Here is a 20,336-nt window from a genome sequence, read left to right as displayed (position 1 = left end):
GGTCCGGTTCCCTCATCATTTGCCGGCCCGGCTCCACTCAGGTGCGGTGATGAACACACGTATGAACTTCATGACGTAAAGTGTGACATTTTTAACATGCAAGCGACATATTCAAAGTTAGCAAACAGACAAGCGGGAAAACGCCCATTTTAAAGAAAAGAAGCGAAGTGAAAACTTGAGCAATAAGCGCCGGTGGATACAGATACTGCACTTCGACTCACCTTGAGCGGCCGTTCCTCGGGTGCTGAATACACTTGCTATCAAAGTGGCCACATACCAAATCATAGTACTATTGCCGACCAGAAATAAACCTCATCATATCTCAAAGTGCCCCTTTCGGTGAATCCCTCATCGCCGAGTGTCCCAGGATGAATTGAAGCGGGCCGGTATCCTGTTTTCCTGTTAACCGAGCCCTGGACACTTTTCCATCGGCGCTTTCCCCTCTCTCTTCCCCTCTCCTCCGCTCTCCTCTCGCATCCTGAGACGGATCACCTGCGCCAATGGGACGAGAGCAGACGATGCAGTGAAACCAAGCACGAGCTTCTAGATAACCGGGGCCCCACCCCCGCACTCGTTTCATTGATGGGAGTGGGAAGAAGTCCGGCCGCTGATTGGTCACCTGCGCTGTCGGTTTCCCAGCTGGAAGTGTTATGTTCATGGGACATGAGAATACTCGGAGATTTACATTTCCGTTCAAAGAAATCACCTCAGTGTACTCATGGCGGCTAGAAAGAGAGGCTGCTTTTTGATTCTTGGCTTTTTCACCCTTAACGCATTTAAATATACAATGATAGTAATAATACCATAATAGCAGGGGGCTCGAAAAGCCTGTAATGAAATGGTTGAATAAATCGGTTTAAAGACTGAACTGAAAAAAAAAGTAGAAGATCTCTGGGGCCCCTCTCTCACCCCTTAAAGTCCCTAAATGGTTTAGGCCATTCCTACACTAGGATTCATTTATAAATGCAGCTAGAACTGAGTGAGTGACTGCTCATGCTGCTAGAGCATCAACGAACACTGTCATGAATTTCCCCAAGAACAGGAAACTGGCATTACAAACAAAAAAAGGAACTAAAGGCAAGGGAAAGAGAGCCAACTGACTTGATAAAAGAAGGAAAAATCAAAAGGTGCGTGACAGAGACATGGATCAAGAGAGAAAGGGCGGGGGACCCATTGACACTACTTATGTATAAGGCTTAGAATACGCTGCTATGCCCCTGCCTGGATAGACAACTTTCAAAGTTGAAATAAATATCTTAAGGATTGGGTAAGAACTTTCTTTTAGCCTACATAGACAAATGCCTGCTTTTTAATGAATGAGTTCATCATCAGTGTAGTAAACTATGGCTATGCCTACACAATATCTTAATCTGAATCACACTTGACAAAATCCAACAGGTGGTTACCCTGTATTGTGGATGTGATGAAAATCTTCCATGTTTTTTTTTTTCTTTTTTTTCTGAATGGTGGTCATACTGCCATTGCTTGACTCTAGTCAAGTCTGCAGGACTCAACATTTTGTGTGGGCCTGAGGAATTAAGATCTACGGACAAAATTGACATCTGTGTCGTAAAAGCATTATTATTTGTTCCCGCTTTTCAAGGTGAACTTGAATGCAGCACTAAAGGGAACCACTTTAAGGTGGGTTGGAGTGTGAAGCTGTAGCGGAGCTGCGATATCATCCTGCGCAATTAGACAAGAAGAATCTTTCAGCCTGTGAGACCTCTGCCATCCATACATTCAAATTCATTTTGAAAAATCTTCGCTATGTTTGAATGAAATGATCATGGTCAGATTGTTGTATAGTGTTTGGCCTACATCAAAAACGCGTTGCCAGTGAAGACCACTGTGAGCTTGGCACACTGACTAAAACAGTTTGCAACAAATAACTTGTCTGAGTTCAGCATGATTCATTTTCATTGATACAGTGATTCAGTCAAGGACAGTTAAAAAAATTCAGCTGACTCAGTGTGCCTTGCTCATAGAGCATCCTCTGCCTCAGAGCCAATTATCTTCCACCTCCAAGTCTACAGACTCCCCCTTAGACTGCTCCTGCAGGAAGAGGTCCCAGGAACAGCCTCCAGCATAGCTGTTTAATCCACACATTTTTTTTCCCATAGACTTATCTCACTCTCACTCTCTCTTTTTTTAAATTCAGTAACAGTAAGTTCCTGCTTACAGAAGTAGTGTGTAAGACTTAGAGTGATTTAGTGTCATCTAGTGGTGAGGATTGCTGAATGCAACCAGCTGAAACTTCTAACAGATTTCCTAGTGTTCTTGCTATATTGTAGGCAACTGGACTTGCTTGAGTTTCTTGAAGACGTTTCACCTCTCATCCAAGTGGCTTCTTCAGTTTTCAGCCTCATGTTACATGTCAGTGTTGTTGGCTAGCCCTAATGTGTGCTCACATTTTTTTGCTGATCCAGAAGTTTAGGAGGTTTTGCCAGGAACTAAATTATCCAGATAGATCCCTTTCTCACCAAAATATAATACAGCAGATGATTGAAACCAGTACAAACACTGAATAAAGCAGTTTCATGTTACAAATCAGTGTTTCTATGATGCTGTTTGGCACATGGGATGCAAACCTAACCCTAACCCAAGTGGACCCCATGATTTAAACCAGTAAAAATACTGAATGAAGCAGATTCCTTTTAAAAATCAGTCTTTCTCTAACATTGCAGAATGCTGTTCACCAAGGTTACTCAAACTGAATCTTTCAATATTCATTCTGCTAATGGCGTCCCACAGTATAAATACCTTGGTATTTGGCTGGATGACAATCTTAATTTTAAGCAACATACTGACATTGTGGCTACTAATAATTGGCTTTCTGTACAGAAATTTCCTTTTCTACATCAATAAAGAATTGTAGAAACTGTATTTTGGATTATGGGGATGTCGTATATGGCAAAACTGCCACCTCTACACTGAAATCAGTGGATGCTGTCTACCACTCAGCCCTAAGGTTCATAATAGCTGATTCTTACAGCACCCATCACTGCTATCTTTAAGGTCGACTGGCCACATTTGGCTGCGTGATGGGAACAGCATTGGTATTTTTTCATTTATAAAGCTTTGATGCAGATGCTTAATTCGTCCCTTTTAACCCTGACCTCACATAACCTTGGTACTCGCTCACAGAATAGGTTATTGCTTCACATTCCCTTAGTCAGAGCTGAACTTGGAAGAATGTCATTCTCTTACAGTGCTCCTTATACATGGAACATTCTGCAAAAGACCTTTAACGTGGACACTGTCATCCTTATGGCTGTTTAAATGCCTTAATTCAGATCTTCTTCTAATTGAGTGTAAATGCTTTTAACTATACATCTACACCATGTTTATTATCCTGTATTTCTACTTTTAGCGATCATCTATTGCTTTTATTGCTTGTTGTTTTGTATGATTTCATTTCTGTTTTAATTGGTATGCCCAGTGGTTCTTGTTGATTGTTTTTAATGTATTTGATCATGCTCGGCATCATTGATTATTATTATTATTCTCTTATTCATAATGACTGATGGAGATGTTAATCACTCATTTCTGAGAACTGGAACAAAACCTTTTCTTTTTTTTGTCCTCTTCAATTAGGCTGGGGAATTTATCTTCAAATCTGAACATCTTGACTAATAAACATTGTAATGGGCCAACCTCCCAGTGATTTAGTGATTTATTTTTTTTCTTGAATATCAGAGGTAAAATCTGACAGAGTGGACGTCTTACAGAATTGACAAAAACTTATATAGGCTATTTATTAATTTCACAGCAGCCATAGTGAGCAGCCATTTTATTTTTTTAAAGTTGCTCAGAGTTCTCTTTATGCTAATCAAAATAATGTTTTTTAAACCATAATTCGAATTTAGTTTGGATTTAGAAGGGCTATGGAGCTGATCTGTTATGTTCAGACACACCCAATAGCAATATTATTAATGCATTTATCATATAATAGAAAGCTTACCAGTACTTTAGCAGCATTCACACCCTTTTGGCAACCAAGAGGTGAGACAGGAGTCCTTGTCTTATAGCTAACCCCTTTTATGCCTGATTAAACAATGTTTTTGTAGAAATCTGACAGAGCTGACAAAAATCCAGGACACATGTCTAAACGGTCAAGATTTTGGCTTTTAACCAATTTTTTACTTGTCTGAATTTGTGAATTTTGGGACTGCTGTGTTTTTTGGCACAGGACAAGTTTAGAAGTTAAAAAATGAAACCCAAACAAAATATTTTTTAAAACCACATGTATGTATTTTATTTATATAAATCCTTAAAAATAATGTTTCACCCAAGAAATGGCGTGCGTCGGTCAGAATGGATGTAATATAAAGCAGCATTTAGAGGCAAACATTCAGATATTAAATATCTGCTGTCATTCTCTGTCACAGTCTGCCTCCCTTTTCTGGGGCTACTTTGATGTCCCTCTCTCCTCTGTCTCATAAAGCCTGTGTGGCCTCAGTTACTCACATTGGCTCTTCTACAAGAAACAGCCAGGAGACTTTGGCATGTCAAGCCCCAGCATGTCAGCATCTCTGACAGAGACATCATTGGCTACAGATGCAGCTGAAGGCCCTTCTCCTGATGCTCAACAGCCAATTCAGCCACTGTGATGATGGAACTATAGCCATGTCTCACAGCTAACTGTCACACTGAGTAGTTTGCTTTAAAAGAGCTGTGTGAAGTGCAAATAGTATATTCAAATTCAGCTTTCATCAGTTCTGTGATCTACTCCAACACACTCTGCTCCAGTCATGTTTTTGTTTCTCCTCCTTTAATGAGCCAGGTGTGACTCATTAAATGTTGGTTGTGGCTACTGACTGCGAAAAAAAATATATATAGCTTTGCTTTCCAGCTCCTCCTGGGGAACCCCAAGGCGTCCCCAGGCCAGATGATATATGTAATCCCTCTAGCATGTTATGGTTCTGCCTCAGGGCTTGCTACCAATAAGCGGTGCCCAGAACACCACTAACAAGAGGCATCCAGGAGGCATCCTAATCAGATACCCAAACCAGCCCAACTGGCCCCTTTCGACGCAAAGGAGCAGTGGCTCTACTCCAAGCTCTCTACAGGTGTCTGTGCGCCTTACCCTAACACCAAAGCTGAGCCCAGACATCCCACAGAGGAAACTCATTTTGGCTGCTTGTATCCGCGACCTCATCTTTCAGTCACTGCCCAAAGCTCATGACCATAGGTGAGGGTTGGGACGCAGATGGACTGGTAAATCTAACGTTTCACCTTCCCACAGGATCTTAGCTTGGTCATTCTCAACCACCTTCAGAGGTGTCTTCCATTCTGACCTTGGGACTTCAAGCCCATACTCAGTGCAAATGTACCTGTACACTATGCCAGCCACTTGGTTGTGGTGTTCCATGTACGCTGTTCCTGCCTGCATCTTACACCCTATAGCTATTATGTGCTGGACTGTCTCAGGAGCATCTTTGCATAGCCTGCACCTAAGGTCCTGTCTGGTGTGGTAGACCCCTTCTTCTATTGATCTTGTACTAAGTGCCTGTTCCTGTGCTGCCATGATAGTGCTTTTGTGCCGTGTTGTATTCCAGACTTGTCCAGCCACTGGAGGTTTGCCTGACTTTTCAGGACGTGCCTCACTCTTTGTAGGTATTTAGCTGTGGCTGACTTTCTTGCAGCCTCCTCATAGTTCCCATTTGCCTGCAGGACCCCAGCCAACTCATCACAAAGAGTGGCTACAAATACCGGTTCCGAAGTGGAGCAACCATCAGTCAACTCCTCTACATGGATGACATCAAGCTTTATGCCAGGAGTGAGCAAGACATTGATTCACTGATCCACCTCACCAGGATTTATAGCAATGACAAAAGAATGTAATTCGGACTAGATAAGTGTGGTCAGACAATGTCCAAGAGAGGGAAGATGATCAGAACCGGGGAGGTTAAACTACAAGGGGGCAGCATTGTAGGTGTTCAGGACAGCTACAAATACCTTGGGGTCCCACATCAAATGGGAACCATAAGAGGGCCACAAGAAAGTCAGCTACAGCCAAATACCTTTGAACAGTAAAGGCCTCTACACATGATCAGCTGTAAAACCGCTTTGTGCTGGCTGTCCCATCGTTTTTCTATGGAGAGGGCGGCAACGCCTGACAAAGCGGCACCGCTACCCTTGGCGTCGCACACCACTCGGATTTTCTGCCCGAGTGCTGCGCTCAGAGTTGAAATTATTTGAACTTTGACCGTGCCGCTGCACCGCACCTGGCGGTGAGCGAAGCACGTTGTTCTTATCACATGAAGGCCGCTTAAGACAGGTCCTGAAAAGTCAGCTGAATGGACAGAACAAGGTCTGAGCCATCAACACGTATGCCCTGCCAGTCATCAGATTCCCCGCTGTGATAAGGAAGCTTATCACAACACATGGAGGGTTTCATCCCAAGACCATGTTTGTTTAGGGTGAAAACATCTACAAGTGAACAATTCCAATTAAAGGGAGGTTGGTGCGATATAATGTCCAAGTGCCCATGCACTGTAATCATATCAGGAATAAAAGAACACAGATATCTCGCAAAGTTCCCAACGACAAAAAGCACAAGTACTGCATCCATTAAGTATACTGAATGAGAGGAAACATATTATTATATGTATCATATTATATTATTATAACATAACATACAAATTCAACTCTTAATTTAGACCAAAACGGTGAACTGTGATAATACTATGAATCCAGAATGCCTCTCTGCAGAGCAGTGTGTTGATAAGAACTACAGTGATGTTGCAGAGGTGCAAATATTATGCAGTGTCTTAGTGCTCTATTGTAGTACACTGAATATTCCTGGATTTTGGACCATTGGTTGAAGATAGATTTATTTGACAATCATAAATTCATATAAATCTGCTTCATCTGCAGACAGTTATCCCATACATCTACAGCTGTCAAGGATTAAATTACACAAGAAAGCTACAGGCTTATTTCCATTGTGATCCTCTGGGGGGCAAGATGTCAGATATGGCAGGACCAACAGATGCAAATACAACATCCATATAATTACAGACAGGAATAAAAGAGACATAAAAGGACAGCACTGTATTAGTTTCTGCAAGGTCACTATTCTGAAAGACTATTTGCTAACTATTTAAGTTTGCTTAAATTTCTCTCTTCTTCATCATGTTTAGAGATACTGGCAATTACAGCCTTATATAAAAAGGTATTTTTGCCTATTTAACTTTTAAATCTTAAAAGAATAAAATCTGTCGGGCTGCATTTTGTTGAATAGTTGTGATTGTCTCTGAAGCAATTAAAGTAGTTGGATAGATATTTGGGGGCCTCATTATAAACAATTTTATGTGTAACTCCCAGCTGAATTTGTATGACTCTTTTGACAGGAAGCCAATTAAGCTGAAGAAAATGTGCTGAATCAAGATAGGTAGGTGGAAGTAAATTTGACTTTTCACTATTTTCTGACATTTTGTAGACCAAATAATTGACCAGAATCAGCTTTATTGGCCAAGTATGAGTGCACATTCAAGGAATTGGACTCAGGTTTTTGTTGCTCTCAGTGTACATACACAGATTAGACATACAGCTGAAACAGGTACAATCAAGCTGAATGAGGTGAACATTATTCTTGATTACTATGAATGAATAATATAAAGTAATTAATAGAAAAATTACCTATCAGATTATATATAATCTATAATGAAAAAAATATTTAGTTGCCGCCTTAGTGGTCAATATAGTGATGGCCTATTGGGTGAAAACGAGCGGATGTGCCCTTCTGGCTGCCCTCTTGTCCCATATATCATGCAGTAGGTGCCCTTTTTTCCTTTTCGCCCCTGCCCTTCAAACATCCTGAGTCCATCACTGTTTACTAGAAATGCTAACGCCTTCAGTTATATTCTTGTGACTGTAGCTTTCAGCTAAAACCAGAACCACTGGGGCAGATGCTGTGGAGCATTAAATGTGTGGAACATGCGCAGAGCGCCGAGGCCAGTTTGGGTCTGATTGACTGTTTACATGCAGGACTAATTCGACTCCCAGTTGCATTATCTGGGTTTGTTAGTCCAATTTTGAGAAATTAGATTCAGTACAATTTCAGCTGGACTAACATGTTTACATGTATTTTAAAAGTCTGGTTTTAGTCGGACTAACACTATAAATTATTTTTCTCTGATGTCATATAAATGTACTTAGTGTGACAGTGAGCCAGCATGCACAAGACAGCACCCTGAAACTGAAGCAGCTAATGGAATTCAGCCATCATTCAATTTTTTTAGTCGCACCTGTGATTTTCCTACTGTGACAAGTCAAAATGTCTTCTGTGAAAAGCTCCTATTCACCAGTTTCTAAGTTCATAAACAGCCAATTTCGAGCTTTGATTAGTTGGTTTACTAATGGAAAGCATTTAATACCTATTCCTGAAATCTCATGTGCCATTACCTGTCTGTCACTGTACAATGTAGAGATGACACATACCAAACCAGACTGGATACAAATCAAATATCATCATGACATTTATGATTTTGTTAAAATAAAAAAGTGTGACAATTTGCTGTAGCTGAAATAAATAAAGTGTGCAGAGAGTCAGGAGCATGTTGCTGTCTGAAATGTGCAGACCTCCAGATCTTTGAAAACTGAACACAGAAGTAATATCACACATCATGTTGCATCAAGTCATGTGGCTGCTCATTTCTTTGAAGCCCAACATAACATCTCAACACTCAGATATATTGGCATTGAAGCTCCTTGCTCCTTAAACAATAACTTTTCTGGATCTACACTCTGGGTACCATGGCTCCTAAGGGCCTTAACTAAGACTTTGACATCAGACCATACCTTCGACCCTGTTGTTTGTTATGCTGATATGTATACTTTATGCTGCTTCTGTGTGTATACTTACTGAATCATCCAGTGTTGATGTTGCTATGCAGTTTACTTTCGTATTAAGGTACAATGTACCTTGCTATATTTTTCATATGTACTTTTCAAATGTATTTTTCAAATGTATTTGCTTGATATTTTTCTATATATTTTTCTATGTACTTTTCCAAACTGATTGATACCAGTTGACACCAGGTGTGTTAAATCACATGTCTTGTATGAGCGGGTATCTTCTTAAGCTACCAACTCTCTGTCTATCCATGTAACAGCAGTTTGAGAAAGAGCCTTGTGCTTGAAACATCACAGCGCAAATGAAAAAGCCTTCAATGGGAGCTGAGACGTGGTGTGCGATACATTTTCTCCGTTTTTGCTGTCTGAAATGTGTCCCATACTGACACAATAAGGTTAGACACATGGCCATTACTTATACACCATTTTCAGTGGCCTGGCGTATTGTCAGTGGTCCTCATATAAGGGCTTTCCACAAATCTGTGTGTCCTGCTGAGGGAGCTGGCTAATATAGAGACAGGTTTAGCATGTGCCTTAGAGCACTAAATCTGGACCCCCCCCGGTATCGGTCCAGTAGTACAGTGGGACTCCCCCTTTTTTTTTTTCCACCTTTGTGGTGCCCCAATAGTTGATTATGTTGGATCATGGTCAGATTTTTTAGCCTGACAAGGATTACCATGTTTTATTGGATTTGCATTTAATAAGCCATATAACATGAAAATTTCCCCTCTTGAATATCCCCTCTGGGGGATCAAGAAAGTATATCTTATCTTATCTTCAAAATAAGAACTACTTGAGGATATGTTATAGTCATAATAGTTTGAACTTTCCATGGTTGCAGTGTGGCTATTGATGGCAATGTCAGTCAGTCTGTCTGTTGGTCCACCACTTTGGTCCAGACTGAAATACAGTGGAAACAGTTTGTAGTGATCATGATTACAGTGATTGATTGCTTACATGGATCAGTAGCTTGAGACAGAATTATTCCTATACAAGTACTGTTTAAATCAGTAATTCCCAACTAGTGGGTCACGGTCAGGAGCATTCTGAATGGACCGCAAGTGACTTGCAAACTTGTCAAGTTTGTAAAAAAACACACTTTATTTTGAAGTGCCATTTTCTGCTGTTGAGGGACTGACTAACAGAGAGCTATTTGTGACAGAGACAGCAAACCAGCTTGAAGACATGGCCAAACATAAGTATGACGCTGAATGTATTAAACTGTATGGGCCTTGATCTACTGGCTAAGGAGAAATTTGGACCCTGTGGCTGCACCAATTGGGAACCACTGGTTTAAATAATTAGCTTAGAATGATCAAGCAATCCACTTACAGCGTTCATTTGGGGTTTTTTTCATACATAGCAGTGTTTGAAAAACTAGAAGTACCAGTGTGAAAACATGGCTGCTTCCCACAGATCTTACCCCCAGCAGCAAAGATGATCTGTGCAATCAGCACAGTTTAAAGGTGGACACTCCAAATTACTGTCACCAATCTGACCAAACATCCACTTTTCATTGAGTGATGGCCAGAAAAGTGTTTTTGCAGAGCATTATGATGTCACAGTAAAGTTGACCTGTGACCTTTTGAATAAAAAATGTCATAATTTTATCTTATTAGGCATTTGTGTGAAACTTTGTCATAATTACATACAATTCTTGAGTTAGGCCCAAAACATGACCTTTGTCCTTCAACTATCAAATTTTAATCAGTTCATTCTGTGGATGCTTGTGCCAAATTTGAAAGTCCCTCAAGACCTTTTCGAGATATTGCATTCATGAGAATAAGACAGACGCAAGGTCATAGTGATCTTGACCTTTGACCACCAAATTCTAATCAGTTCATGGTTAAGTCCAAGTTGGCATTTGTGCTTTTGACCTTCCACCAAATTTTAATCAGTTCATCCTGTGGACATCTGTGTCAAATCTGAAGAAATTCCCTTAAGGTGTTTGTGAAATATTGCGTTCACCATAATGAGACGGAAGCAAGGTCACAATGACCTTTGACCACCAAAGTCTAATCAGCTCATTGTTGAGTCAAGGTGAACTTTTGTGCCAAATTTGAAGAAATCCCTCAAGGTGTCCGTGAGATATTGCATTCACGAGAATGGGAGGGATGCGAGGTCACAGTGACCTTAGACCACCAAAGTCCAATCAGTTCATTCTTGAGTCCAAATGAATGTTTGTGCCAAAATTGAGGAAATTTCCTCCAGGCCTTTTTGACACATCATTTCATTTTATTATATTTTTATTTAAAAGGGACAATGTACAGCTCAAACAAAAATGTCATCATTTGATGCACCGTACCAGGTTATAGCTTCAAGCTAATTCGCATCTGTAGTCTCATCATGTTCACAAGAATGAAATGTTCACAAGGTAACAATGACCCTGACCTTTGACCACCAAAGTCCAATCAGTTCATTGTTGAGTCCAAGAGGTTGTTGCGCCAAATTTGAAGAAATTCCCACAAGGTGTACAGACAACCTAATTGCTGCTATTTACAGCTAATTTTACTCCCATGATAGGCTACTTTGCCTCCTGTTAACTTGTCTGCTTCCTACTGGCTACCTGAGGCTGGTGCTGCATGCACAATTACATCATGACGAGAAAAAGAAACTAATTTTTCAACCAATGAAAAACGTAGTGTCCTCAAAGATTATGACAAATGGGCAAAAACAAGCCAATGAGAAGGAGCAGCAAAACTTGTTATTTCTCATGCTGAATTGTGTAGTCTTTACAAACAGCTGCTAGTGATTGAGACAGAAGCACCTATGGTTGAAACCACTGTCAAGTGTCAAGTGGATTGATAATGCAGCTGTCCTGTATTTTGAAACAATCAGTAAAATTCAGTCAATAGTGAAGCTGCCGGTTCATTCATGTCTACTAATGTTATAATATGCAAATGTCAGTTGGATGGTATTCTGCAATACAAATAAAGAAAAAGAAAACAAATGCATCTGTGTAAGTGCATCATCTTACCTGCCTAGAGAATTTGAGGCAACACGACTGAAACTCATAATTGTGAAATTAAATGATTGATTTATTTTTAATTTTTGAATGTGAAAGCATGTCATGGTCAGTGAATGCCAGCAACAAAGGGAGGAGGACTTAAATGCAGACACAGCTGAGGCAAGCAGGTAAGATAAAGGGGAATTGACTGAAGGCTATGTGCAGGAAGAGGCTTACAAGTAGGGAACTTGATGGCAGTGTGAATAGTCAAACAAATCCAAAGGGCATGGTTGGTGAGCAGGTCAGGAACGGGCAACAGGGAGAAACAGGAATAGATCAGGTTTAAGTTCAGATAGCTTGAAAGCAAAGGCATAAGCAACACTGAAAATCTGGCATAGAATGAGTGGAAAAGGGCAGATATATTCCGTAGGGCTAATGAGGAAAGTGGTAACAGGTGAGCAAGTGAACAGGTGAGGGGAACAGGTGGGAGAGTCCGACACCGTGTCCTAACTGGATGCATGCTTAGAATATCGCGCAACATCAGATGCTCTCTGTTCACACTGGATCTGTTAAATATGGAATGCCATCACGTCATGTAAACAAACCACTTACCCAGCAGCTGTGGTTTCAGAGTAACCACTGAAAAGATGGAGGAGTAGGTAATTCTTTGTTATTCATACTCACAACAGTACTATTGTGGGTAACTTATAGATATCATTGTTGAAGCTACCATACTATATCATACCACCATCTCGACTTTGTAAAACAAGCTAACTTGCTAGCATCCCACACAATTCTTACCAGAAACATTCATCTTCCTGGTGATCTCCCTGCAACCAGATGACAACTTATTTAGGTCTTTGCAGTGAAATAAGGAGGTGTCCAGTAGGGAATTCCTCATTAAACCTTGTGAATCAGTCATTCCTTGTCCATTGTGGCACCTCCAACACAAGCGACACAGTAAACAAAGTAAACGGAGTGTCCGACAAAAGTTCAGCTCAAAATGGCATGCCGCTTTGTGCTGCATTACTCATAGGCGGTGAGGATGGTCCAATTGAAAACACTGCAATAAAACTGATTTAGTCGCTGACACTCGAACTGCATCCAGTTAGGAATGTGTGAGAGCATCTGGTAGATGGCTGGAGGCAATGCAGGGGGCTAAGAGAGTGAGAAAAAAAGGGTGAGGTGGTGGGGGTAACTGAAAAAAAAACTGTAAAATGAAAACACTCTCTTTCTCATATGGTTTCCAAAAGCAGCACTTGAAGCATTTTAGTATATTTGCTGAAGTTGATATACTTGCACAATTGTTGCAATTTGCTGGTTGTATCCACATGGTTGAATGCACTTATTGTAAGTCGCTTTGGATAAAAATGTCAGCTGTATGAATGCAATATAATGCAACAGAAGGAATGCAAAAAATCCGAATGAATATGTTGGACTCAATCCAGGACAGTCTACAATGAGAGCTTGACAGCAGGTGGTAGGATGATGTGTAGAGCCTGATTCAGAGAATGGATGTGGGTCTGTTTACAGGCATTGGTGATGAACTGCTCTGGGAGGGAGACTTGATATTCCCCCAAACTGCTTGAAATTGTATTTTCATCCTCCGCAAAAATCTTCCTTTTTTGTTTTTATACCTGTTTTTGTTTTTGACACGATCGTTTCAAGACCAGCAAATGCCCTCGAAGGACTGTTCCTGTCAACTCAGAGGCACAGCAGCTTTATAAAGCAGAACAGCTGCAGGTAGGTCCTGGAGAAGGTGTCAGCTCACCACTTTGACGGTGCTGAGGTGGTGGAGAGACAAAAATGGCTACCACTTTGTGATAAAGCATTCATTCTGAAAAAATGTTATTGGTGTACAATAATTATACATTTACAAGTATGATTACAATTTGAGGTCACTTACAACTTTATCATTTTATGTGTGTGTCCTTCTGGAATGTGTTCTTGGACTTTTTACTTGGCTACATTTCTTTGACAGCTACAGTTCTATTTGTCTTTCAGTTGATAATTTCATATAGTTACACCAAAGAAACACTACCCCCCTGGTTATTTGCTTGAGGCACGAATATGTAAATTTATCCAATATTTCACAAAATGCAAATAATACAGAAAATTGGTTCTTTTACTTTACTAAGAGAGGGAGATAATCATTCCACCACTGATAAATACCTTATTAATATTTTAAAATCAGTAGTTCAGATGGATTGCTTCTGGGATTCAGGGTTGTGAAAACTCCATTTTGCTGGTGTATAACTCCCGCAGTGATCAAGGAAATCCAGATTTTTTTGGATCAAGGGTATCCCAATCCTACCAAAAAGTTTTGAACAACACATCCTAAAGGTTTGGTGCAGATGCTTTTTGTCTTTTGAACAACCCCTTTTCAGGATTTGATCCGGTCCGACAGCCGAAATCCGATCAGATCCATTCTGAACAATTTGGCCCTGTCTGCTCAATGAGGACCAAGCTTTCTGATTGCTGTGGGTCAGCCACATGCAGCTCACCTAGCTGTGTGTGAGGCTGTAACCAAACATCTTCAGTACCAACATTGACCACAGGAATTTAAACACTGCCCTGGTGGACAGAGAAAATGGTTGAAGACACAAGAACGCCTGCCAGGAGATGATTTCCTCTCACTAGGTGGTCAAGAAGCACTCAGGGCAGGGTGATTTTGGCATTGGAGAGAAAGGCAGTGTGATTCCACTTCAAGGACCTGGCAGGAACATGAACAGCTCAATCATAAACTTTGGCTTAACCCGAATACCCTTGTGTGTTCAAAGCTTCCATGCATGAACACATGGACAAAATTCCCTTTAACTCCTTAGTGGGAGCTTGAAGGACAGATGACTCAAAAAGACTAGGTCCAAACTGTTTAAAGAGCAGATTGTGACAACAGGCAATGGTGTTCATTCCTATGAGACCAGACATGCCTTTCTTTGGTTGGTTTGGCTCATCCTGGGAGTCCTCTACAATGTTAGCCTGGAAATCCAGACCCAAATCTAGAAAGATTTAGGGTCTGGCCATGAGTAATGAAAATGGCCCAACTCGAGGGGCGGCACTAAGCATGCATGCATGACCCCTAGCTCCAAGACAAATTTCTCTAAGGAGACCAATAAATGAACTGAACTGAACTGAACTGTATTCAGTCAGCAAAACAGCAAAAACATCCTTCTTGCAAAGGAAAGACTCGAGCGCCGAGAAAACGCCAAGTCTAACTCGTTCTTTGTAGCAGCCAAAGCCGTTTCAAACAACTGGTGTTCATCTGTAGCCATCTTGCAGTGTTTACTGACTGATTCCGGACTTTGTCGTCACAGCGCTGTCGTCATCTGTTTAGCTCGCCTCTGGCCCGCCTATATCAGATACACCGATGTGATTGGTGCAGCTCGGTTTCATGGGCGTAGATAATCAGCATCATTACTGATTGCCAGAGTGACTCGCTGAGCAAATTCAAATTGTGCTCTCGCGAGAACTCTGGATTTCCAGGGTACTACAATGTGTTCTCCAAATTGTAAATAACTGTACTCCCTGAAGAAATATCATCACATTTTTGGAAAAACTGAATAGCGGTTCCAGAGAGAAGCAGACAGAGGGGTCTACAAAATGCGCTTGAAGGATAAATCCAAGATGTCAAACTAACTCAGCAGCAAAAATAAGTTAAAAAAAACAAAGTTTAGAAGCTAAAGTCGAAATATAGGCCACAGTGGTATTTGGCTCTGCCCCTGTGCTGCGGGAGCATATCTATGTTTCCAGGGCTCTATGTTTCCTGGGTTCTATGTTCCCCACTTACTCGTACTCGTACTGGCCGTCCTCTGCTTATCCGGGTCCGGGTCGTGGGGGCAGCAGCCTCAGCAAAGAAGCCCAGACAGTCCTCTCCCCAGCCACTTCCGTCAGCTCTTCCGCGGGAACCCCGAGGTGTTCTCAGGCCAGCTGGGTGATGTAGTCCCTCCAGCGTGTTCTGGGGCGGCCCCGAGGTCTCCTCCCGGTTGGACATGCCCAAAACACCTCCCAAGGGAGGCGTCCGGAAGGCATCCTTGCCAGATGCCCGAACCACCTCAACTGGCTCCTCTCGATGTGGAGGAGCAGCGGCTCTACTCCGAGTCCCTCCCGGATGTCTGAGCTCCTCACCCTATCCCTAAGGCTGAGCCCAGCCACCCTGCAGAGGAAGCTCATTTCGGCTGCTTGTACTCGCAATCTCATTCTTTCGGTCACTACCCAGAGCTTGTGACCATAGGTGAGGGTTGGAACATAGATCGGCCAGTAAATCGAGAGCCTCGCTTTCTGGCTAAGCTCCCTCTTCACCACAACGGACCGGTTAAGCACCTGCATCACTGCTGACGCCGCCCCAATCCGCCTGTCAATCTCCCGCTCTATCCTACCCTCACTCGTGAACAAGACCCCGAGATACTTAAACTCCTCCACCTGAGGAAGGACCTCCCCCCTGACCTGGAGTGGGCAATCCACCCTTTTCCGGCTGAGGACCATGGCCTCAGACTTGGAGGTGCTGATTCTCATCCCAGCCGCTTCACACTCGGCTGCAAACCGTCCCAGCAAGAGCTGGAGGTCACTGTTCGATGGAGCTAGGAGGACCACGTCATCCGCAAAAAGCAGGGACGAGATCCTCCCGTCACCAAACCTGACACCCTCCATCACTTGGCTGCGCCTAGAAATTCTGTCCATAAGAGTTATGAACAGAACTTACTGCCAGCCATGCAAACCAGACTCATGCTCCTTCGGTACAGGGACTGGATGGCCCTTAGCAAAGGGCCACCAACCCCATACTCCCGGAGCACCCCCCACAGGATGCCCCTGGGGACACGGTCGTAAGCCTTCTCCAAATCCCCAAAACACATGTGGACTGGTTGGACAAACTCCAAGGCCCCCTCCAGCACCCTGGCGAGGGTAAAGAGCTGGTCCATGGTTCCGCGTCCGAGACGAAAACCACATTGCTCCTCCTCAATCTGAGGTTCAACTATCGACCGGACCCTCTTCTCCAGCACCCTGGAGTAGACCTTACTGGGTAGGCTGAGGAGTGTGATCCCCCTGTAGTTGGAACACACCCTCTGGTCCCCTTTCTTGAAGATGGGGACCACCACCCCGGTCTGCCACTCCAGAGGCACTGCCCCTGATGTCCTCGCAATGTTGCAGAGGCGTGTCAGCCAGGACAGCCCTACAATATCCAGAGCCTTGAGATATCCAGGACTAATCTCATCCACCCCCGGGGCTCCGCCGCCTCGGAGTTGTTTCACTACCTCAGCAACTTCTGCCCCAGAAATTGGATGACCCGCCCCCGAGACCCCCATCTCTGCTTCCTCACTGGAATACGTGTTGGTGGGATTGAGGAGCTCCTCAAAGTATTCCTTCCACCACCCGACAATGTCCCCAGTTGACGTCAGTAGCTCCCCGCCCCCACTGTAAACAGTGTGAGCAAGTTGCCGCCTTCCCCCCCTGAGGCACCGGACGGTTTGCCAGAACCTCTTTGGAGCTGATCGATAGTTTTCCTCTATGGCCTCACCGAACTCCTCCCACGCCTGAGTTTTTGCCTCCACGACTGCCGCTGCTGCACTCCGCTTGGCCCGCCGGTACCCGTCAGCTGCTTCCGGAGACCCACAGACCAACCATGCCCTGTAGGCCTCCTTCTTCAGCCTGATGGCTCCCCTCACCTCTGGTGTCCACCAGCGGGTTCGGGGATTACCGCCACGACTGGCCCCAGCGGCCTTGTGGCCACAGCTCGCAACTGCCGCCTCGACAATGGCAGAGCGGAACAAGGCCCATGCGGACTCAATGTCCCTCTCTGCCCTCGGGACGCGGTCGAAGCTCTCCCGGAGGTGGGAGTTGAAGATCATCAGGACAGGTTCTTCCGCCAGGTGTTCCCAGCAGACCCTCACTGTTCGTTTGGGCCTGCCAGGTCTGCGCGGCGTCTTCCCCCACCATCTGATCCAACTCACCACCAGGTGGTGATCAGTTGACAGCTCTGCTCCACTCTTCACCCAAGTGTCCAGAACATATGGCCGCAGGTCAAATGATACGACTACAAAGTCAATCACTGACCTGAGACCTAGGCTGTCCTGGTGCCATGTGCACTGATGGACATCCTTATGCTTGAACATGGTGTTAGTTATGGTCAAACTGCGACCCGCACAGAAGTCCAGTAACTGAACACCACTCGGGGTCAGATCGGGCAGGCTGTTCCTCCCAATCACGGCCCTCCAGGTCCCGCTGTCAGTCCCCCAGCAGAACAATGGAGTCCCCGGTCGGGGCACTGTCCAGCACCCGTCCCAGGGACTCCAAAAAGGGTGGGTACTCTGAACTGTTGTTTGGAGCATAAGCACAGACAACAGTCAGGACCCGTTCCCCGACCCGAAGGGGCAGGGAAGCAACCCTTTCGTCTACCGGGGTAAACCCCAACGTACAGGCAGAGAGTCTGGGGGCTATCAGAAAGCCTACCCCGGCCCGCCGCCTCTCACCCGGAGCAACTCCAGCGAAGGAGAGAGTCCAACTCCTCTCGAGGACTAGGGTTCCAGAGCCGGAACTATGTGTCAAGTTGAGGCCGACTATATCTAGCCGGTAGCGCTTAACCTCTTCCACAAGCTCCAGTTCCTTCCCCACCAGAGAGGTGACATTTCAGTAACACTTCTGTAACCGAGGATCGGACCGCCAAGGCCCCTGCCTTGGTCTGCTGCCCAATCCACAATGCACCGAACCCTTCTGGATCCCTCTGCGGGTGGTGGACCTGCAGGGGGATGAGCCCATGTAGCCGGTTCGGGCTGGGCCCGGCCGGACCCCATAGGCGAAGGCCCGACCACCAGGCGCTCGCCCACGGGCCCCAACCCCAGGCCTGGCTCCAGGGCGGGGCCCCGGTAACCCTCCGGGCCGGGTACATGTGTCCTTGTTTGTATCCATCGTGAAGGGTCTTCTGAACCGTTCTTCATCTGACCCTTTGCCCAGAACCAATCCTGTTGCCCGCTCAACCAAGCGGGAAACATAGAACCCTTTTTGAGTAAGTGGGGAACATAAAAGCTTTTTTTGCAGGGTTAAGTGGGGAACATAGAACCCGGGAAACACAGAACCCTAGAAACATAGGGATGACCCTGTGCGCAATGCAATGACACACAGCTGGTTGAATATCAGAAAAGTTTCCCTGCTTACCGTCCCTGGTTCCTGTACAGCAGGGTATGTCTTTTTTCAGTGTTATAATCATTTAAAAGCAAAAAAACAGCATCTGTATACATTCAGTAGGCTATATCTAACCAACTCTACACCTTTCAGGGTTTGATTTTGGTTTTGGAACAGGGAAGAAATGTGTATCTTTTTCCAACCTCTCCAGGTAACAAGTGTCATTAATACACATGCCCCAGGCACAACATTTAGCTTGAAATCCACAAATCCAGCCTAAAGATGGACGAAATCTGAAAGGATTGCATCAGAGTCAATGAAGCACAACTTTGTTATTGTCAGACCCTTGTCTGAGCCAGCCTGAAGCTACGTTATGGTTGGCCAGTCTGCATCCGGGAGCAGGACTTAGCGAAGGGTCAATTTGACCAGGCATACTCAACATCAGATCAGTGGGCCAGTACAGTGCTCTGGGTACTGACAGAAAAGTAGATCTACATCTATAGTGTACCAAAATGCGTTACAGCAATCAAGGAAAGAGTTTTGAAGGGGGGCTATGAAAATCATTAGGCAGCCTGTATGGAACTGAAAAAAGCTGAACCACACTTTACCATCCAGAGGGCAATGGCCAAAGTGAAAGATTTATTTGAACACTGCATGAATTGTTTTACACCTTCCCCCAGGAGAAGAAACGAAAATGGCCCAAATACTTACCTCAGGGGTTCTGTGCCTATAACACAATGGGAAACCAATCCACAGGTAATTCACCATACAAATTCATTGCTTGGTCAGTGGGCCCAACTGCCTGTGGATTTTCTGTTGAGTGTATGAAAGGAGAAACCCATGCTCAGGTAAGCACAGGATTGGATGGATGAACGTCCAAGAGTTCAGTCTATCTTTGTGTGAGGGGGGAGCAACTCAAGCAGGCACCAGACCACAGAAATTTACATGAACAAGCAACAGCCACTTCCCTTCTTGCTCCTAGAACTCCTGGAATAATCTCCCCATAGGGTGGTACAGTCAAAGATTGATCAGTGGAAGATGCAACTCATACTCACCATGGAGCCAGAGCAGCAAAGGCCCTCTCCCCAACCTTCCTTGAGCAAGCTAGTCATACCAGGAGCAGAAATTTATATCACCCTGGTAACCTGATCTTCTGCCTGTGGGCACAAGATGCAAACCTTGAGTGATAATTATGGAGTTTTGGTCAACCAATACATTCTCATTCCAACTCGTCAAATATTGTTGTTTTGTCAGTGGACTTTCACATCTACATATGACGTGCTAGGTATCCTCCTGCATCTGTCATTTATGTGTTGGGATGCCGTGTCAATGTTTGCTTGTTACATGCATTGTGTCTTTTCAAAATACACTTCTGTTTTCACAGGAAATGTACATTTTCTGCTCCCTTGACCCATAC

The 20,336-nt window shown here is 44.0% G+C and overlaps 1 protein-coding gene across 4 annotated transcripts in view; it reads right to left on the bottom strand.

The window, feature by feature from the left end:
- Nucleotides 1–491, bottom strand: part of LOC125897946 (protein turtle homolog B-like) — a 290,905-nt gene extending 290,414 nt beyond the window's left edge. For all 4 annotated transcript variants that reach the window (XM_049591468.1, XM_049591470.1, XM_049591469.1 and 1 more), the window contains exon 1: nucleotides 222–491. In XM_049591468.1, the coding sequence (XP_049447425.1) occupies nucleotides 222–285 (64 nt within the window). In that variant the 5' untranslated portion in view covers nucleotides 286–491. The remainder of the gene's footprint in view (nucleotides 1–221) is intronic.
- Between the last annotated feature and the right edge of the window lie 19,845 nt (nucleotides 492–20,336).

The sequence above is a fragment of the Epinephelus fuscoguttatus genome, linkage group LG12 (assembly GCF_011397635.1).
Source record: "Epinephelus fuscoguttatus linkage group LG12, E.fuscoguttatus.final_Chr_v1".
In the NCBI taxonomy this organism is placed as follows: domain Eukaryota; kingdom Metazoa; phylum Chordata; class Actinopteri; order Perciformes; family Serranidae; genus Epinephelus; species Epinephelus fuscoguttatus.
This window is presented reverse-complemented; position numbering and strand designations above follow the sequence as displayed.